A 22,481-nucleotide genomic window follows, 5' to 3' on the forward strand; every position below is an offset into this window, starting at 1 on the left:
CAGTCCGAGTGTGCTCCATTAATAACCACCCTTTGTTTCCTATCCCTGAGCCAGCTCTTAACCCACTTACACATATTTTCCCCTATCCCCATTATTCTCATTTTATGTAACAACCTTTTGTGTGGCACCGTATCAAAAGCTTTTAAAAAGTCCATATACACTATATCCACTGGGTTCCCTTGGTCCAGTCCGGAACTTACCTCTTCATAGAAGCTGATCAAATTAGTCTGACATGAACGGTCCCTAGTAAACCCGTGCTGATACTGGGTCATGAGGTTATTCCTCTTCAGATACTCCAGCATAGCATCCCTTAGAATACCCTCCAGGATTTTACCCACAGTAGAGGTTAAACTTACTGGCCTATAATTTCCGAGTTCAGTTTTTGTCCCCTTTTTGAATATTGGCACCACATTTGCTATACGCCAGTCCTGTGGTACAGACCCTGTTATTATGGACTCTTTAAAGATTAAAAATAATGGTCTATCAATGACTGTACTTAATTCCTGCAGTACTCAGGGGTGTATCCCATCCGGGCCCGGAGATTTGTCAATTTTTGTGATTTTTAGACGCCGCCGTACTTCCTGCTGGGTTAAGCAGGTAACATTAAATTGGGAATTATTATCACTAGTCATATTGTCGCCATGGGATTTTCTTTTGTGAATACTGATGAAAAAAAGTCATTTAGCATATTGGCTTCCTTTCCTTTCCTTCCTCCGCTCCCTCGCAGCGTCCTACTCCGTTGCCAGCAGCTGATTAATGCTTGTAAGCAGCACATGGCAGGGACGTCACAAGCAGAGCACAGCTGCCGGAATATTCACCGGGACTGTTCATCGCAGAGAGCAGGGAGTATTCATTGCTCTTCAGTAGCGCGCAGTGTCATCCGGAGCCTTCATGCTGCTGCTGGCGGTCACGTCCCTGCCATGTGCTGCTTACAAGCATTAAGCACTGCTGGCACCGGAGCAGGACACTGCGAGGGAGCGCTGGGAAGGTAAGTGTAATGGTTTGTTTTTTTAATCTTTCCTGATAGGGCCATGCAAACCAGGACTGGGATGGGACTAATCATACCAGAATAAGGATGAGACCAATCTTACCAGGATGCCAAAAAGTAATGAATATTCATTGCCCTCCACGCCCATGGGCGTGGAATGCAGTGAATATTCATTTCTCTTTAGCAATGGGCACAGGAGTTTGCCGCATCTGCTGGCCCCTGCCTCTGTGACCTGCTGCTCTGCCAAAACCGCTCCCCACCTCTCCACCACAGACAGAGCCAGTACATCCGGACTATAAGACGCAGTCCCCATTTTCCTCCACATTTTGGGAGCAAAAAAGTGCATCTTATAGTCCGAAAAATACGGTAGCTCTCCTTGGAAGGGGCTATAGCAACAGGGATGTACAGCATCTTGTCCTCATCTCACAGCCTCCGCTGGCGGTGTCGTTACCATGATGACCATCCCCCTCTGGCGGTGTAGTTACCACGGTGACCGACCTATGCTGACGGTGTAGTTACCATGGTGACCGACCTCTGCTGGTGGTGCAGTTACCAAGGTGACCGACCTCTGCTGGCAGTGCAGTTACCACGATGACCGTCCTCTCCTGGCGGTGTAGTTACCACGGTGATTATCCTCTCATGGAGGTGTAGTTACCGCGGTGACCGTCCTCCACCTACGAGGCTGATAATGAGCGGTCAGATCGGCGGAGGAGGCCGCGGTGGAGTTTTGTGGCTTTTCCTCCTGATAAATGTTGATATTTGGCAGAATTTAGTGCTTGTCGTTCTCTCGTCCCCTGTGATTTCCATCTTCTCCTTCATCATGAAGACGCCGGCAGGACGAGATCCCTCCAGCTGATCCAGTGCTCATCCCTCCTCCTCCTGAATGACCCCGAGGATGGACGAGGACAGGGATGAGACCACCAGAAGATTATTCCACTTCGCCCTGGAGATCATCTCCCTGCTGAGCGGAGAGGTAACTCCTCTACATTTCTATCAGCTTTATTGTGTTCTGTGACAAGTCCGACATCGGGAGGAGGAAATCCAGAATAGAGAGAAGGATTCTTTCCTGTAAGAGCAGTGATTGTGTGGAGCTCTCTGCCCGGAGGAGTTGTCATGGGGATTCCCTGTAAGAGCTGTAGAGGGGCCGGGATGTCTGTCCGGAGGGGAATAATATTTCCGGTTATGGCCCCAGATTACTGGAGATGGTTATTGATCCCGGGATTTCTACTGATTGTCAGATCTGGAGTCGGGAAGGAATCTTCTCCCTAAGTGTCTCTCTCCATACACAGGATTACACAATAGTGAGGAAGACACCGGGGGACGGTGTGACTCCCATCATCCATCTCCAGGAGTCAGGAGGGCGGAGCCCGGGCCCCATCACAGAGCCTCCCCCGCACTCCCTGCTACATGAGAGGAACAAGAAGATCCTGGAGCTCAGCAACAAGATGATTGAGCTGCTGAGCGGAGAGGTGACTGCTGGGACATTATACAGCACTGGAGGATTCTGGGGGATGAGCAGAGAGGTGACTGCTGGGACATTATACAGCACTGGAGGATTCTGGGTGATGAGCAGAGAGGTGACTGCTGGGACATTATACAGCACTGGAGGATTCTGGGTGAAGAGCGGAGAGGTGACTGCTGGGACATTATACAGGACTGGAGGATTCTGGGTGATGAGCGGTGAGGTGACTGCTGGGACATTATACAGGACTGAGGATTCTGGGTGATAACCGGAGAGGTGACTGCTGGGACATTATACCGGACGGCACTGGAGGATTCTGGGTGATGAGCGGAGAGGTGACTGCTGGGACATTATACAGGACAGCACTGGGGGATGCTGGGCGATGAGAGGAGAGGTGACTGCTGGGACATTATACAGGACGGCACTGGAGGATTCTGGGTGATGACCAGAGGGGTGACTGCTGGGACATTATACAGGATGGCACTGGAGGATTCTGGGTGATGAGCAGAGAGGTGACTGCTGGGACATTATACAGGACAGCACTGGGGGATTCTGGGTGATGACCAGAGAGGTGACTGCTGGGACATTATACAGGACTGAGGATTCTGGGTGATAACCGGAGAAGTGACTGCTGGGACATTATACCGGATGGCACTGGAGGATTCTGGGTGATGAGAGGAGAGGTGACTGCTGGGACATTATACAGGATGGCACTGGAGGATTCTGGGTGATGAGCGGAGAGGTGACTGCTGGGACATTATACAGAACTGGAGGATTCTGGGGGATAACCGGAGAGGTGACTGCTGGGACATTATACAGCACTGGAGGATTCTGGGTGATGAACAGAGAGGTCACTGCTGGGACATTATACAGGACAGCACTGGGGGATGCTGGGCGATGAGAGGAGAGGTGACTGCTGGGACATTATACAGGACGGCACTGGAGGATTCTGGGTGATGACCAGAGAGGTGACTGCTGGGATATTATACAGGATGGCACTGGAGGATTCTGGGTGATGAGCAGAGAGGTGACTGCTGGGACATTATACAGCACTGGAGGATTCTGGGTGATGAATGGAGAGGTAACTGCTGGGACATTATACAGCACTGGAGGATTCTGGGTGATGACGGTGTGGTTGTTGTCAGGTTCCTATAAGGTGTCAGGACGTCGCTGTCTATCTCTCCATGGAGGAGTGGGAGTATCTAGAAGGACACCAGGATCGGTACCAGGATGTGATGATGGAGGAGCTCCGGCCTCTTACACCACGAGGTGAGAGGAAACCTTCCCCTGACATCAGATTGTCTCTTCAGCGTTGGTCGGTTGCTATTAGTGATGCAGACACAGATATTTCCGTGTTTTCTCTGTGGGATGAATCTTTCCTATAACGGCTGATCGGACCTCACATTCGGGTCGTGCAGATGATTCTCTGCCGCTGATGGAGAAGTTATTCTAGATTTATCTTTATTTATTGGTTTATAAATTTACAAGTGTTACAATCAGGGCAATAACCGTGGTGATATCAGACAATCACCGGAGAGTAATAGTCCGAGTACAGTGGTGTCAGTTCCCAGGATCCTGCACAGTCTAGAACTTAACATCGGACTTATACTGAGGGCAGAACATTAATTCTCTAATTATAGTCTCATAGTCAATGATCTAACGGCAACGTGTAAGTAAGGTCAGGAGACGAAGACGAAAGAAAGTGAAGAGAGATAAGCAGAAGAGATGGAAAGAGGGATGGTGAGAGGAAGGAGCGCGGAGGGGGATGTTTCTGCAGATCACTTCTCTCGATTAGAGTCAGGTAATCCGCAGAGGATCGATATTCCAGAGAGTAAATCCAGGTTGTGTAATTGGCTTGAGTTTATTTGTGAAAAAAAAATGTGGCAAGTTGACGAAAATTTAGCAATTTTAAAACTATTCGTTTGTATGCCCTTATGTCAGAGAGATATGTCTCACCATTCTGAAAACTGCACCTGTTAAGGTGCTCAAAACCACATTCACGAAGTTTATTAACCCTTCAGGTACTTCATAGGAACTGAAGCAACGTGGAAGGAAAAAAATTAACATTTAAATTGTTTCTCAAAAATTTAACTTTAGACCCTAATTTGTTTATTTTCACAGAGGTAACAGGAGACAATGGACCCCAAAAATTGTTGTGAAATTTCTCCTGAGAGCGCCAATATCCAATATGTGGAGGAAAACTACTGTTTTGGTGCACAGTTGGGCTCGGAAGGGAAGGAGCGCAATTTGACTTCTTGAATTCAAAATTTGTTGGATTTATTAGCGGACACCATGTCGCGTTTGGAGAGCATCTGATGTGCCTAAACAGTGGAAACCTGTTGTGAACTCTGTGTTCAGGCTCCCTCTTGTAGTCACTGGTGGTATGGTGTGACTTTTGCTTTGGGCTCCCCCTGGTGGCTTTGTCTGTTATCTTGCTGGTCTCTGGCTATCAGCTGTTTCGTTATCCTCTGGGAGGTTCCTATATAGCTCTGTTTTACTTCCACTTGTTGCCGGCTGTCGATGTAATCAGTGCTACTCAGATTCCTTCTGACTACCTTGCTCCCAGTCCATCCAGCTCAAGCTAAGTTTTGTTTGCTCATTTTGTTATCAGCAGTGTTTTTCATGTTTTCTGTTCCAGCTTGCTAAAATGTAATTCCCTCGCTTGCTGGTTGCTCTAGTGGGCTGAGTTTCTCCCCACACACCGTTAGTTGGTGTGTGGGTTCTTGAAATCTCAGGATGGATATTTTGTAAGGGTTTTTTATTGATCGCATAGACCCCTGCTCTATTTTCTGCTTTCTAGTACTAGTGGGCCTCTTTTGCTGAATCTGATTTCATCCCTATGTATGTGCCTTCTTCTTACTTCACCGTTAATATTTGTTGGGGGCTTCTATATCTTTGGGGATTATTTCTCTGGAGGCAAGCGAGGTCTTTCTTTCTCTTTAGGGGTAGCTAGTTCCTCAGGCTGGCTCGAGACGTCTAGGAATTTTTTAGGCACGTTCACCGGCTACCTCTAGTTGTTTTGGATAGGTTCAGATTTGCGATCAGTCCAGTTACCATCTCCCTAGAGCTTGTCCTTAGTTTATTCACTTGCTGGTCTATTTGTGATCCTCAGCCATTAACCCCTTCATGACCCAGCCTATTTTGGCCTTAATGACCTTGCCGTTTTTTGCAATTCTGACCAGTGTCCCTTTATGAGGTAATAACTCAGGAACGCTTCAACGGATCCTAGCGATTCTGAGATTGTTTTTTCGTGACATATTGGGCTTCATGTTAGTGGTAAATTTAGGTCGATAATTTCTGAGTTTATTTGTGAAAAAAACGGAAATTTGGCAAAAATTTTGAAAATTTCGCAATTTTCACATTTTGAATTTTTATTCTGTTAAACCAGAGAGTTATGTGACACAAGATAGTTAATAAATAACGTTTCCCACATGTCTACTTTACATCAGCACAATTTTGGAAACAAATTTTTTTTTGGCTAGGAAGTTATAAGGGTTAAAATTTGACCAGTGATTTCTCATTTTTACAACAAAATTTACAAAACCATTTTTTTTAGGGACCACCTCACATTTGAAGTAATTTTGAGGGTTCTATACGGCTGAAAATACCCAAAAGTGACACCATTCTAAAAACTGCACCCCTCAAGGTGCTCAAAACCACATTCAAGAAGTTTATTAACCCTTCAGGTGTTTCACAGCAGCAGAAGCAACAAATAGGGGAAAAATTAACATTTAACTTTTTAGTCACAAAAATGATCTTTTAGCAACAATTTTTTTATTTTCCCAAGGGTAAAAGGAGAAACTGGACCACGGACGTTGTTGTCCAATTTGTCCTGAGTACGCTGATACCTCATATGTGGGGGTAAACCACTGTTTGGGCGCACGGCAGGGCTCGGAAGGGAAGAAGCGCCATTTGACTTTTTCAATGAAAAATTGGCTCCAATCTTTAGCGGACACCATGTCGCGTTTGGAGAGCCCCCGTGTGCCTAAACATTGGAGCTCCCCCACAAGTGACCCCATTTTGGAAACTAGACCCCCCAAGGAACTTATCTAGAAGCATAGTGAGCACTTTAAACCCCCAGGTGCTTCACAAATTGATCCGTAAAAATGAAAAAGTACTTTTTTTTCACAAAAAAATTATTTTAGCCTCAATTTTTTCATTTTCACATGGGCAACAGGATAAAATGGATCCTAAAATTTGTTGGGCAATTTCTCCTGAGTACACCGATACCTCACATGTGGGGGTAAACCACTGTTTGGGCACATGGTAAGGCTCGGAAGGGAAGGAGCGCCATTTGACTTTTTGAATGGAAAATTAGCTCCAATTGTTAGCGGACACCATGTCGCATTTGGAGAGCCCCTGTGTGCCTAAACATTGGAGCTCCCCTACAAGTGACCCCATTTTGGAAACTAGACCCCCCAAGGAACTTATCTAGATGCATAGTGAGCACTTATAACCCCCAGGTGCTTCACAGAAGTTTATAACGCAGAGCCGTGAAAATAAAAAAATAATTTTTCTTTCCTCAAAAATGATTTTTATCCCAGAATTTTTTATTTTCCTAAGGGTAATAGGAGAAATTGGACCCCAAATGTTGTTGTCCAGTTTGTCCTGAGTACGATGATATCCCATATGTGGGGGTAAACCACTGTTTGGGCGCACGGCAGGGCTCGGAAAGGAAGGCACGCCATTTGGCTTTTTGAATGGAAAATTAGCTCCAATCATTAGCGGACACCATGTCGCGTTTGGAGAGCCCCTGTGTGCCTAAACATTGGAGCTCCCGCACAAGTGACCCCATTTTGGAAACTAGACCTCCCAAGGAACTAATCTAGATGTGTGTTGAGCACTTTGAACCCCAAAGTGCTTCACAGAAGTTTATAACGCAGAGCCATGAAAATAAAAAATAATTTTTCTTTTCTCAAAAATGATTTTTTAGCCCACAATTTTTTATTTTCCCAAGGGTAATAGGAGAAATTGGACCCCAAAAGTTGTTGTCCAGTTTCTCCTGAGTACGCTGATACCCCATATGTGGGGGTAAACCACTGTTTTGGCACACGTCGGGGTTCGGAAGGGAAGTAGTGACGTTTTGAAATGCAGACTTTGATGGAATGCTCTGCGGGCATCAGGTTGCGTTTGCAGAGCCCCTGATGTGCCTAAACAGTAGAAACCCCCCACAAGTGACTCCATTTTGGAAACTAGACCCCCAAGGGAACTTATCTAGATGTGTGGTGAGCACTTTGAACCCCCAAGTGCTTCACAGAAGTTTATAACGCAGAGCCGTGAAAATAATAAATGTGTTTCCTTTCCTCAAAAATATTTTTTTAGCCCAGAATTTTTTATTTTTGCAAGAGTAACAGGAGAAATTGGACCCCAAAAGTTGTTGTCCAGTTTCTCCTGAGTACGCTGATACCCCATATGTGGGGGTAAACCACTGTTTTGGCACACGTCGGGGTTCGGAAGGGAAGTAGTGACGTTTTGAAATGCAGACTTTGATGGAATGCTCTGCGGGCATCAGGTTGCGTTTGCAGAGCCCCTGATGTGCCTAAACAGTAGAAACCCCCCACAAGTGACTCCATTTTGGAAACTAGACCCCCAAGGGAACTTATCTAGATGTGTGGTGAGCACTTTGAACCCCCAAGTGCTTCACAGAAGTTTATAACGCAGAGCCGTGAAAATAATAAATGTGTTTCCTTTCCTCAAAAATATTTTTTTAGCCCAGAATTTTTTATTTTTGCAAGAGTAACAGGAGAAATTGGACCCCAAAAGTTGTTGTCCAGTTTCTCCTGAGTACGCTGATACCCCATATGTGGGGGTAAACCACTGTTTGGGCACATGCCGGGGCTCGGAAGGGAAGTAGTGACGTTTTGGAATGCAGACTTTGATGGAATGGTCTGCGGGCATCATGTTACGTTTGCAGAGCCCCTGATATGCCTAAACAGTAGAAACCCCCCACAAGTGACCCCATTTTGGAAACTAGACCCCCCCAAGGAACTTATCTAGATATGTGGTGAGCACGTTCAACCCCCAAGTGCTTCACAGAAGTTTACAACGCAGAGCCGTGAAAATAAAAAATCATTTTTCTTTCCTCAAAAAATATGTTTTAGCAAGCAATTTTTTATTTTCACAAGGGTAGCAGGAGAAATTGGACCCCAATATTTGTTGCCCAGTTTGTTGTGAGTACGCTGGTACCCCAAATGTGGGGGTAAACCACTGTTTGGGCGCACGTCGGGGCTTGGAAGGGCGGGAGCACCATTTGACTTTTTGAACGCAAGATTGGCTGGAATCAATGGTGGCGCCATGTTGCGTTTGGAGACCCCTGATGTGCCTAAACAGTGGAAACCCCTCAATTCTAACTTCAACACTAACCCCAACACACCCCTAATCCTAATCCCAACTGTAGCCATAACCCTAATCACAACCCTAACCCCAACACACCCCTAACCGCAACACACCCGTAACCCTAATTCCAACCCTAATCCTAACCCTAATCCCAACCGTAACCCTAATCCCAACCCTAACCACAACTGTAACCCCAACACACCCCTAACCCTATCCGTAACCCTAACCACAAGCCTAATCTTAACCCTATTTCAAACCCTAGCCCTAATTCCAACCCTAACTCTAATTCCAACCCTAACCCTAAGGCTATGTGCCCACGTTGCGGATTCGTGTGAGATTTTTCCGCACGATTTTTGAAAAATCTGCAGGTAAAAGGCACTGCGTTTTACCTGCGGATTTACAGCAGATTTCCAGTGTTTTTTTGTGCGGATTTCACCTGCGGATTCCTATTGAGGAACAGGTGTAAAACGCTGCGGAATCCGCACAAAGAATTGACATGCTGCGGAAAATACAACGCAGCGTTTCTGCACGGAATTTTCCGCACCATGGGCACAGCGGATTTGGTTTTCCTTAGGTGTACATGGTACTGTAAACTTGATGGAAAACTGCTTCGAATTCGCAGCGGCCAATCCGCTGCGGATCCGCGGCCAATCCGCTGCGGATCCGCTGCCAATCCGCGGCCGATCCGCTGCCGATCCGCTGCGGATCCGCGGCCGATACGCTGCGGATCCGCTGCGGATCCGCGGGTATCCGCTGCGGATCCGCTGAGGATCCGCTGCCGATCCGCGGGTATCCGCTGCGGATCCGCTGCCGATCCGCGGGTATCCGCTGCGGATCCGCTGCGGATCCGCGGGTATCCGCTGCCGATCCGCTGCCGATCCGCGGGTATCCGCGGCCGATCCGCTGCCGATCCGCTGCGGATCCGCGGCCGATACGCTGTGGATGCGCGGCCGATCCGCTGCGGATGCGCGGCCGATCCGCTGCCGATCCGGTGCGGATCCGCGGCCGATCCGCTGAGGATCCGCTGCCGATCCGCTGCGGATCCGCGGCCGATCCGCTGCGGATCCGCGGCCGATCCGCTGCGGATCCGCGGCCGATCCGCTCTGTGTGCACATGCCATAACCCTAACCCTACCCCTAACCCTACCCCTAACCCTAGTTCTAACCCTAGTTCTAACCCTAGTTCTAACCCTAACCCTAGTGGGAAAAAAAAAAAAAAAAAAAAATTTCTTTATTTTATTATTGTCCCTATGGGGGTGATAAAGGGGGGGGGTGTTATTTATTATTTTTTTATTTTGATCGCTGTGATAGAACCTACCACAGCGATCAAAATGTACTTGTAATGAATCTGCCGGCCGGCGGGCGTACTGAGCATGCGCCCGCCATTTTGGAAGATGGCGGCGCCCAGGGAGAAGACGGACCGACTTCGGGAGGCTCGGTAAGTATGAGGGGGTGGTGGGGGGGTGGATCGGAGCACAGGGGGGGGGATCGGAGGACCGGGGGAGCGGACAGGAGCACGGGGGAGCGGACAGGAGCACGGGGGAGCGGACAGGGGAACGGAGGGGGCACCGGACAAAAACGGAGGACTGGGGAGGAGATCGGGGGCGGTGGGGGGGGCCAGTACATGATTTCCAGCCATGGCAGATGCTATTGCAGCATCGGCCATGGCTGGATTGCAATATTTCACCATTTTCATAGGTGAAATATTGCAAATTGCTCTGATTGGCTGTTGCACTTTCAACAGCCAATCAGAGCGATCGTAGCCACGTGGGGGCAAAGCCACCCCCCCTAGGCTGAAGTACAACTCCCCCTCTCCCTGCAGATCGGGTAAAATAGGAATTAACCCCTTCACCCGATCTGCAGGGATGCGATCATTCCATGACGCCACATAGGCGTCATGGGTCGGGAAGGCACGGGTTTTCATGACGCCTACGTGGCGTCATGGGTCGGGAAGGGGTTAAGGATCATAACAGTACAGCCGGCCTACAAAGTGTTAATTGCATGGCAGAAGCAGGAGAAAAGAAGCCTTGAGAAATTTTTTTTTTTTTTTTCTTGTTGTTGCCGTGTGTCTAGCTGCTGTGCTAGCTACTCTCCTCTTCTTAATCTTGGTGTGGCTCTGAGTTCAGCTGCTGACATGGATGTCCAGAGCTTGGCTTCCAGTCTGGATCATCTTGCTGCTAGGGTTCAAAGTATTCAGGATTTTGTTGTTCACAGTCCTATGTCTGAGCCTAGAATACCTATTCCGGAGTTGTTTTCTGGAGATAGATCTAGGTTCCTGAATTTTAAGAACAATTGTAAGTTGTTTCTTTCTTTGAAACCTCGTTCCTCTGGTGATGCCGTTCAGCAAGTTAAGATTATCATTTGCTTTTTGCGTGGTGACCCACAAGATTGGGCCTTCGCATTGGCGCCAGGGGATCCTGCATTGCTTAGTGTAGATGCGTTTTTTCTGGCCCTTGGATTGCTCTATGAGGAACCTAATCTTGAGAACCAGGCTGAGAAAGCGTTATTGGCCCTCTCGCAGGGGCAAGATGAAGCAGAGGTGTACTGCCAGAAATTTCGGAAATGGTCGGTGCTTACTCAGTGGAATGAGTGTGCCCTGGCTGCTAATTTCAGAGAAGGTCTTTCTGAAGCCATTAAGAATGTCATGGTGGGGTTCCCTACGCCTGCAGGTCTGAATGAGTCAATGTCTCTGGCCATTCAGATTGATCGGCGGTTGCGGGAGCGCAAACCTGTGCACCATTTGGTGGTGTCTTCTGAACAGACACCTGAGTCTATGCAATGTGATAGAATTCTGACCAGAAGTGAACGGCAAAATTATAGACGGCAAAATGGGTTGTGCTTTTACTGTGGTGACTCAGCTCATGTTATCTCAGCATGCTCTAAGCGCAAAAAAAAGGTTGATAAATCTGTCACCATTGGTACTTTACAGCCTAAGTTAATTTTGTCTGTTACCCTGATTTGTTCCCTGTCATCTTACCCGGTTAATGCCTTTGCAGATTCAGGTGCTGCCCTGAGTCTGATGGATTGGTCATTTGCCAGGCGCTGTGGTTTTGATTTGGAGCCTTTAAAATTCCCTATTCCACTAAGGGGAATTAACTCCACACCATTGGCTACGAATAGACCTCAGTACTGGACACAAGTGACCATGTGCATGACTCCTGTTCATCAGGAGGTGATTCGCTTTCTTGTATTGCATAATTTGCATGATGTCGTCGTGTTGGGTCTACCATGGTTGCAGACTCATAATCCAGTCCTGGATTGGAAAGCTATGTCTGTGTCAAGTTGGGGTTGTCAGGGAATTCATGGTGACGCTCCTGTGGTGTCAATTGCTTCGTCCACTCCTTCTGAAGTCCCTACGTTTTTGTCAGACTACCAGGATGTATTTGAGGAGCCCAAACTCAATTCTCTACCTCCTCATAGGAACTGTGATTGTGCTATAAATTTGATTCCTGGTAGTAAGTTTCCTAAGGGACGACTTTTCACTGTATCTGTGCCGGAGAATGCTGCCATGCGGAGTTATATAAAGGAGTCTTTGGAGAAGGGACATATTTGCCCATCCTCTTCCCCTCTTGGTGCAGGATTCTTTTTTGTGGCTAAGAAGGATGGTTCCCTGAGACCTTGTATTGATTATCGCCTTTTGAATAAAATCACGGTCAAATTTCAGTATCCTTTGCCATTGTTAACTGATTTGTTTGCTCGCATTAGGGGGTCTAGTTGGTTCACCAAGATAGATCTTCGTGGTGCGTATAACCTTGTGCGTATAAAACAGGGTTATGAATGGAAAACTGCATTTAATACGCCTGAAGGCCATTTTGAGTACCTGGTGATGCCTTTTGGACTTTCTAATGCTCCTTCAGTCTTTCAGTCCTTTATGCACGACATCTTCCGTGAATATCTGGATAAGTTTATGATTGTGTATCTGGATGATATTCTGTTTTTTACCCTTCGCCATGACAGCACCCACTGGAGAGATAGGGATCCGCCCCGAGGAACAGGAAACCTACAGAGACATAAAAGGGGGCGGTCCCCCTCTCCTCCTCAGTTTAGGTTTCCTGTTCCCAGGGGACAGGATCTCTGGATTCTTCGATACTACAGGCATACCTGGGCTAGACGCATCCGCCTGTGCGGTGTCCGTGAGAACGGCAGGGGATGCAGTCCAGAAGCAGCGTCGGGGGAGATTCCGCTAGACGGCTCCCCCCTCGTCTGGCCGGCATATGGAACGCATGGTCCGGGAGGCTGCTCGATTCCACAGGCTTTGCGGCAGATGTGCGGCCCTAAAAGGAGCTCCAAACGCGGACCGCCAGGTATGAGGTCCGAGTTCTGAGGCACAGCTGCAGCGGCAGCCGGCACACCGCTCCATAGCGCAGGCCGGACAAAGATGGCGGCCGCGCGTGCGTGGTAGCGGTGGGGGAAAACATCCCCATACTGCCCCGGGGCCGGTGAGCACTTCCGGGTCACCCACACAGCGGTGAGGGAAAGCGCGGTTTCGCGCATGCGCAGTACACCGCTGTGGGGAAAGAGAAAGAAAAAAAAAAAAACCACCGGATCTTGGCCTATAAAAAGGGGGAAGTTGCAACGCACAGGCGATGCAACATGTCGTCCCCAGGCAAGACTGTGGACCCAGCAGGTGAGCCAGCCAGCAGAAGGTCCTCAGATGCCAGCCACAGGAGTGAGACCAAGGATTCAAGATCCAGAAAGTCGCAGCCTCCTATTTCGGTACCGTACAGCTTCACTGGGTGAGTGTGATTTCCCCTCTGCCTATAAAGCTGACACCCTTTTCCACAAATGTCTTCTTCTCCCAGGCCAAAAAGAGACAGAAATCTAAGCACAAGCAATGTGCGTTATGTGACGAGCCTCTCCCAGATTCCCACCCCAAAAAACTCTGCAATCAGTGTATGGCGGAAACAATGCAGAGTCCATCCATGTCGGTCACAGATATACGGGCCATAATTAGAGAGGAATTACAGGCCATCTCACAAGCCAGTACCCCCCCTAAAAAATCCGGGAAAGAAAAGGCTATATCCAGCTCTGAGTCCGAGGAGGAAGGCGTTATCCACTCAGACTCCTCGCAGGCGTCATCCTCTTCCTCAACACATTCCGACATTGAGGGTCGAGCTTGTTTTCCTCTTGATGGGGTGGACAACCTAGTAAAGTCCATCAGGAATACTATAGGTTGTGAGGATACAAAAGACGACCAAACTGCACAAGACATCATGTTTGCAGGGTTGGCGGAGAGGAAGAGAAGAGCATTCCCAGTAATTCCTGCGGTTAAGGCTCTGATAAAGAGGGAGTGGGAGAAACAGGACCAGAGAGGTTTTCTCCCGTCAGCCTCCAAAAGGAAGTACCCCTTTAATGATGAGGAGTTAATTTCATGGACTAAAATCCCTAAGGTGGACGCTGCAGTCGCCTCCACCTCAAAACAGTCAGCCCTACCAGTCGAGGATGCGGGCCTACTTTCTGATCCTCTAGATCGGAAGGCAGAGTCGTCACTGAAACGATCATGGGAGGCTTCCACGGGCATATTTAAGCCATCAATTGCCAGCACGTGCACAGCTAGATCCATGCTTGTGTGGATTGATCAGCTGGATCAACAAATCGAACAGGGGGTCTCCAGACAAAAATTGCGGGATGCGATACCACTAATTAGAGGTGCAGCAGCATTCATGGCCGATGCTTCAGCTGACTCTCTTCGCCTTGCAGCAAGGTCGGCCGGTCTAATTAATAATGCCAGACGTGCGTTATGGATGAAGAGCTGGAAGGGGGATACGCAGTCAAAGGCTAAGATCTGCGCTATTCCGTGTGAGGGTGAGTTTTTGTTTGGGAAAGCATTAGACGAGATCCTCAAAAAAGCAAAAGAGAGGAAAAAAGCCTTCCCTGACCCCTCAATTCCTTTCTATAGGAAGACCTTTAGGAAGAGGCCGTTCGGGAAAAGAACACAAAATGAAAGATCGTCACGATGGGCCACAAGAGAGGGAAAACAGGGTGGCACTATGTTCAAAGGCCCCCCCTTCCGTAGAGACAATAAATTCTGAAACACCAGACACCCCAGTAGGGGGCAGGTTAAAATTTTTCTTTCCCCAATGGCGAAAAATCACGTCAAGTTCCTGGGTGCTAAATATTATTAAGGAAGGAATGAAAATAGAATTCCTCCAAATTCCCCATGATTCCTTTATTTTAACAGCCCTTTCCTCACCAGTGCAACAGAAGGCCCTTGAACTGGAAATTAGAAGTCTTATAGTTAAAAATGTTTTAGTTAGGGTGCCAAAGGGACAAGAGGGTAAAGGGTTCTACTCTCCGTTATTTTTAATCCCTAAACCCGATGGTTCATTTCGAACAATTATAAATCTTAAAAAACTCAATACGTTTATTAAAAATTATACGTTTAAAATGGAGTCTATTAGATCGGCCATTAAGCTCCTTTTTCCAAATTGTAGAATGGGCGGCATTGATTTAAAAGATGCCTACTACCATCTCCCTATCCATAGTGGGTATCAAAAATACTTAAGAGTGGCAGTAACTCTTGAGGGGGAGATTCATCATTTCCAGTATACAGCCATGCCCTTCGGTCTCTCCACGGCACCCAGGATCTTCACGAAGGTAATGTTAGAAGTAATGGCCTACCTTCGCCAGAGAGACACATTAATCATTCCCTACTTAGATGATTTTTTAGTTGTAGGAAATTCATCCCTTCAGTGTGCGGAACGATTAGCTGACACTGTCTCGTCCTTAGAAAGCCTGGGCTGGATCGTCAACTATAAAAAATCCAGACTCACCCCACTTTCTCTTCAGACATTTTTGGGATTTAGTCTAGATTCCATAAAGCAAAAATGTCTACTTCCCCAAGAAAAAATATCTCTTATAGAGGGTAAAGTTGTGGCGGCCATTCACAAACCTCAAATGTCCCTGAGAGCAGGAATGTCCTTGCTAGGATCCCTCTCCTCCTGTACTCCAGCCGTTCAGTGGGCACAACTTCATACCCGAACATTACAACATCAGATACTTCGGGAACAGAGAAAATTTCTGGGGCATCTTGAATCGAAAATAACTTTATCTGAGAAAGTCTTATCCTCCTTAGAATGGTGGCTAAATAAAGACAACCTAGCGGGGGGTGTCCCTTGGGTAATATCACCATCCCACACGATAACTACGGACGCTAGTCCCCACGGGTGGGGCGCACACATGGGAGATAGATTCTGCCAGGGAACCTGGGATAAGAATGAGGATTTATATTCATCAAACCTAAAAGAATTGAATGCGGTAAACTATGCACTGCGTCAATTTCTCCCACAGCTACGAGGAAGCCACGTCCGAATCTGTTCAGACAACACTACGACAGTGGCGTATTTAAACAAACAAGGCGGCACAAGATCAGACGCTCTAATGTCTTCCGCAAACAGTACCTTAATCCTGGCCGAAAAGCATCTGTTGTCCCTCTCGGCAGTCCACATCAAAGGAGAGGACAATCAACAAGCGGACTTCCTAAGTCGACACACTCTTCATCAAGGAGAATGGTGTCTCAATCCTCACATTTTCCACAAGATAACATTGTTATGGGGCAAACCCCAAATAGACCTGTTCGCTACAAAACAAAACAAACAAGTCCACAAATTCGCATCTCGGTCCCGTGCAGATCACCCGGACATTCTAGATGCTCTTCAAACACCATGGCAATTCAAGCTGGCGTATGCTTTCCCTCCGATAATTCTGCTTCCACAAGTAATACGGAAAATCAGGGAAGAGCAGGCCAGGATAATACTAATAGCGCCATTCTGGCCCAAGAGACCATGGTTCTCGTGCCTGCGGTCGATGTCGGTGACGGATCCTTGGGTCCTTCCCTCAATCCCAAACCTTCTCTCCCAGGGACCTTTCTTCCACCCTCAGGTGGACAGCCTCCACCTGACGGCCTGGAATTTGAAAGGCAGATATTAAATTCCAGGGGGTTTTCAAAAGGCCTAATTGATACACTCCTGCTTAGCAGGAAACCATCTACAACAAAAATTTACACCAAAGTATGGAAGAAGTTTCTTCAGTTCCATACTACTTCAAACCCCTCTGAAGTCCCAATAAAATCTATACTAGAATTTCTGCAGAAAGGGAAAGAGTTAGGTCTGTCAGTTAACACACTAAAGGTCCAGGTGTCCGCTCTGGGTGCCCTCTATGGCCATAATATTGCTGGTAATAAATGGGTATCCCGCTTCATCACGGCCTGTGAACGAGTTACTCCTATCCACATACCTAGAGTAGCTCCGTGGGATCTAAATCTAGTCTTAGACTCTCTAACAGAATCTCCGTTTGAGCCTATAGACACAGCATCTTTAAAACACTTGTCGTTAAAAACAGCCTTCTTAGTAGCCTTAACATCGGCTAGAAGAGTCAGCGACATTCAGGCCTTGTCGATAGATCAACCTTACCTTCTCACATTTCATGACAGACTAATCTTAAAACCGGACCCCCTATACCTTCCTAAGGTAGCAGGGAAGTTCCACAGGTCACAGGAGATACATCTTCCTACTTTCTTTAAAGACCCCTCTACTCCTGAAGAACAAAAATTCCATACTCTAGACGTCAGGAGAGTAGTTTTGCAATATATTGAGAAAACTAGTAGTTGGAGGCAGAGTAGGGCTCTGTTCATATCCTTCCAGGGCAAAAAGAAAGGATATGGAGTCACAAGAGCAACATTATCCAGGTGGATAAGAGACGCTATCCGGTTGGCCTATTCCATGAAAAATGAAGAACCTCCGGAGGGCATCAAAGCACATTCCACCAGAGCCATGGCTTCTTCCTGGGCCGAAAAAGGGAACGTGCCAATCGAAGATATATGTAAGGCTGCAACTTGGTTGGCTCCTTCCACTTTCTATAATCACTACCGGCTCGACCTGTCTTCTGACTCTGACCTACACTTTGGCAGGACTATCCTCAGCACGGTGGTCCCCCCCTAGGTGTTGGTCTCTGGAAATCTCTCCAGTGGGTGCTGTCATGGCGAAGGGTAAATAGCCGGATTACTTACGGTAATGCTCTTTTAATGAGTCCATGACAGCACCCAGTCACATCCCTCCCTAATAAAAGCCAATGTAATTACTTCTATGAAGTTTATATTCTGATGATACATTGTGATGATTGACTAACACTGGCGGTCCTCCGGGTACTCTGAAATTAAACTGAGGAGGAGAGGGGGACCGCCCCCTTTTATGTCTCTGTAGGTTTCCTGTTCCTCGGGGCGGATCCCTATCTCTCCAGTGGGTGCTGTCATGGACTCATTAAAAGAGCATTACCGTAAGTAATCCGGCTATTTTTGGATGATTGGGAGTCTCATGTTAAGCAGGTCAGGATGGTCTTTCAGGTCCTGCGTGACAATGCTTTATTTGTGAAGGGCTCAAAATGTCTTTTTGGAGTCCAGAAGGTTTCTTTTTTGGGTTTCATTTTTTCTCCTTCTACTATTGAGATGGAACCAGTCAAGGTTCAGGCTATTCATGACTGGACGCAGCCTACATCTGTTAAGAGTCTTCAGAAGTTATTGGGTTTTGCTAATTTTTACCGTCGCTTCATAGCTAATTTTTCTGGTGTTGTTAAGCCTTTGACGGATTTGACCAAGAAAGGTTCTGATGTGACTAATTGGTCCTCTGCGGCTGTGGAGGCCTTTCGGGAGCTGAAGCGCCGGTTTTCTTCGGCTCCGGTCTTATGTCAGCCAGATGTCTCACTTCCCTTCCAGGTGGAGGTTGATGCTTCCGAGATTGGAGCGGGGGCTGTTTTGTCGCAGAGAAGCTCCGATGACTCTGTGATGAAGCCATGTGCTTTCTTTTCAAGAAAGTTTTCGCCTGCCGAGCGGAATTATGATGTCGGTAATCGGGAGTTGTTGGCTATGAAGTGGGCATTTGAGGAGTGGCGACATTGGCTCGAGGGAGCTAAGCATCGTGTGGTGGTCTTGACTGATCACAAGAATTTGATTTACCTCGAGTCGGCCAAGCGGCTGAATCCCAGACAGGCTCGTTGGTCGTTGTTTTTCTCTCGTTTTGATTTCGTGGTTTCGTACCTGCCTGGTTCGAAGAATGTGAAGGCTGATGCTCTTTCTAGGAGTTTTGTGCCTGACTCTCCTGGAGATTCAGAGCCGGCTGGTATCCTTAGAGAAGGGGTGATTTTGTCTGCCATCTCCCCAGATTTGCGACGTGTGCTGCAAGAGTTTCAGGCGGATAGACCTGATCGCTGTCCACCGGAGAGACTGTTTGTCCCGGATAGATGGACCAACAGAGTCGTCTCCGAGGTTCATTCTTCGGTGTTGGCGGGCCATCCTGGAATATTTGGTACCAGAGACTTGGTGGCCAGGTCTTTTTGGTGGCCTTCCTTGTCGCGGGATGTGCGTTCCTTTGTGCAGTCTTGTGGAATTTGTGCTCGGGCTAAGCCTTGCTGTTCTCGAGCCAGTGGTTTGCTGTTACCTTTGCCTGTCCCGAAGAGGCCTTGGACGCACATTTCCATGGATTTTATTTCTGATCTCCCTGTCTCTCAGAGAATGTCTGTCATCTGGGTGGTGTGTGATCGTTTTTCTAAGATGGTCCATTTGGTGCCCTTGCCTAAGTTGCCTTCCTCCTCCGAGTTGGTTCCACTGTTTTTTCAAAATGTGGTTCGTTTGCACGGGATTCCTGAGAACATTGTTTCTGACAGAGGATCCCAGTTTGTGTCTAGATTTTGGCGGACCTTTTGTGCTAAATTGGGCATTGATTTGTCTGTTTCGTCGGCCTTCCATCCTCAGACGAATGGCCAAACCGAGCGAACTAATCAGACCTTGGAGACTTATTTAAGATGTTTTGTTTCTGCTGATCAGGACGACTGGGTTTTTTTTTTTGCCGTTGGCCGAGTTTGCCCTTAATAATCGGGCTAGTTCTGCTACTTTGGTTTCTCCTTTTTTTTGTAATTCGGGGTTTCATCCCCGTTTTTCCTCGGGTCAGGTGGAGCCTTCTGACTGTCCTGGAGTGGATGTTGTGGTTGATAGGTTGTATCAGATTTGGAATCGTGGTGGACAATTTGAAGCTGTCTCAAGAGAAGGCTCAGCTCTTTGCCAACCGCCGTCGCTGTGTGGGTCCCCGACTTCGCGTTGGGGACTTGGTGTGGTTGTCTTCTCGCTTCGTTCCTATGAAGGTCTCCTCTCCTAAGTTCAAGCCTCGGTTTATCGGTCCTTATAAGATTCTGGAAGTCCTTGGCCCTGTGTCATTTCGTCTGGACCTCCCAGCATCATTTGCTATTCATAATGTGTTCCATCGCTCGTTGTTGCAGAGGTATGTGGTGCCTGTGGTTCCTCCGGTTGAGCCTCCTGCCCCGGTGCTGGTTGAGGGAGAATTGGAATACGTGGTGGAGAAGATCTTGGATTCTCGTATTTCTAGACGGAGGCTCCAGTATTTGGTTAAATGGAAGGGCTATGGTCAGGAGGATAATTCTTGGGTTGTCGCCTCTGATGTTCATGCGGCCGATTTGGTTCGTGCCTTCCATGTGGCTCATCCTGATCGCCCTGGCGGTTTTCATGAGGGTTCGGTGACCCCTCCTCAAGGGGGGGGTACTGTTGTGAACTCTGTGTTCAGGCTCCCTCTTGTGGTCACTGGTGGTATGGTGTGACTTTTGCTTTGGGCTCCCCCTGGTGGCTTTGTCTGTTATCTTGCTGGTCTCTGGCTATCAGCTGTTTCGTTATCCTCTGGGAGGTTCCTATATAGCTCTGTTTTACTTCCACTTGTTGCCGGCTGTCGATGTAATCAGTGCTACTCAGATTCCTTCTGACTACCTTGCTCCCAGTCCATCCAGCTCAAGCTAAGTTTTGTTTGCTCATTTTGTTATCAGCAGTGTTTTTCATGTTTTCTGTTCCAGCTTGCTAAAATGTAATTCCCTCGCTTGCTGGTTGCTCTAGTGGGCTGAGTTTCTCCCCACACACCGTTAGTTGGTGTGTGGGTTCTTGAAATCTCAGGATGGATATTTTGTAAGGGTTTTTTATTGATCGCATAGACCCCTGCTCTATTTTCTGCTTTCTAGTACTAGTGGGCCTCTTTTGCTGAATCTGATTTCATCCCTATGTATGTGCCTTCTTCTTACTTCACCGTTAATATTTGTTGGGGGCTTCTATATCTTTGGGGATTATTTCTCTGGAGGCAAGCGAGGTCTTTCTTTCTCTTTAGGGGTAGCTAGTTCCTCAGGCTGGCTCGAGACGTCTAGGAATTTTTTAGGCACGTTCACCGGCTACCTCTAGTTGTTTTGGATAGGTTCAGATTTGCGATCAGTCCAGTTACCATCTCCCTAGAGCTTGTCCTTAGTTTATTCACTTGCTGGTCTATTTGTGATCCTCAGCCATTAAGGATCATAACAGAAACCCCCCTTAAGTTACCACATTTTGGAAGCTACACCCCTCAGGGATATTAACCAGGGTTATAGTGAGCATTTTTATGCCACAGGTACAATACAGTACTATACAGATAACATTAGGTAGTTGTCTTGAACCGGGGGTGTTTGGCTTCCCCAGGTTCGTCAGTCATTTATTATATCCCACTTCCCAGTTCCGGTTTGGAACTTACAGCTCTATGGCGCCCCCCTTACCCTCAGGTCAGTCGGGGAACTGCGCCTAGGATAAGTAGTCACCATAAAGGCTGCCTGGTCGTGTACTGGCTATTGGGCATGCTGCAGTGAGGGCGTTATAACTATTCCCAATCACAGGCCGGAAATCCACTGATATAACCCTTTCCGTCACTGCCAGCTTTGCCCAACAAGCTCAGAATGCTTTGCTGCCACCTGCTCCTATGAGCTTATGATTAATAACGGGTCAGGAACCAACCCAATCAGTAGCAATGAGTTAGGTCGGAGGACTTAGGGTACGTTTACAGCAAGGAAAAGAAACTAGCAAATGTTATAGCTTTTACTCCAAAAGGATTAGGCAGTGTTTACAAAAGTATATAAAACGATATTACAAAATGAGACAAACATAGTATGGGGAAGGGACTTATGTTACAACTGGATGCATGGCGGAGGGAGGAGCTGGCAGACTCAGAAGAAAAGCTATTTAGTGCAGGGAGAAGGAGGGGTTGTGAGGAGGACCACAGCTGCAGCATGTGTACTTTAAAGAGACCTAAAAGATGTAGCAGAGCTAGGTGTGTGTGGCTAGCACAATAAAGAAAAATCGGTCATATTTCCTGACACCTCCCCCTTTTGGACTGCACTACGGAGGCAGGATCTCGGTGCTCTTCCATGCACACCTTGGCAGGCTCACCTCGGCAGAACAGCCCATCTGCAGTGCCATGCTCGCTGCATTTTTTGTGTTTCACGGTAAAGTCGTATTGCTGGAGGGCAAGACTCCAGCGCAGCAACCTTCCGTTGGTACCAGACACAGTGTGCAGCCAGCTCAGGGGGTTGTGGTCTGTCACCACAGTGAAGGTGCGTCCGTACAGGTAGGGCTGCAAACGTTGTAGGGCCCAGACCATGGCCAGGCACTCCTTCTCGATGGTGGAATAGGTCACTTCCCTCAGCAGAAGCTTCCAGCTCATGTACAACATGGGGTGCTCTTGCTTCCCCGAGTCTACCTCGCTGAGCTCAGCACCGAGGGCAAACTCGATAGTGTCGGTCTGTACTAGGAATGGCCTACTGCTTTTAGCATCAGAGAACTGCTTAGGGCTGTTTTCAAAGCCCGGAAGGCCGCCTCACAGCCGTCTGTCCAGTCGACTGTTTGGGGTAG

General features: G+C 47.7%; 1 protein-coding gene across 1 annotated transcript in view; it reads left to right on the forward strand.

Moving 5' to 3' along the window:
- The first annotated feature begins 1,718 nt into the window (after nucleotides 1-1,718).
- LOC143793535 (uncharacterized) overlaps nucleotides 1,719-22,481 on the forward strand; it is a 71,628-nt gene continuing 50,865 nt past the window's right edge. The window contains exons 1-3 of the mRNA XM_077280586.1: nucleotides 1,719-1,961; nucleotides 2,278-2,457; nucleotides 3,596-3,719. Of these exons, the coding sequence (XP_077136701.1) occupies nucleotides 1,872-1,961; nucleotides 2,278-2,457; nucleotides 3,596-3,719 (394 nt within the window). The 5' untranslated portion in view covers nucleotides 1,719-1,871. The remainder of the gene's footprint in view (nucleotides 1,962-2,277; nucleotides 2,458-3,595; nucleotides 3,720-22,481) is intronic.

This window comes from Ranitomeya variabilis, chromosome 1 (assembly GCF_051348905.1).
Source record: "Ranitomeya variabilis isolate aRanVar5 chromosome 1, aRanVar5.hap1, whole genome shotgun sequence".
NCBI classification, from domain to species: Eukaryota; Metazoa; Chordata; class Amphibia; order Anura; family Dendrobatidae; genus Ranitomeya; species Ranitomeya variabilis.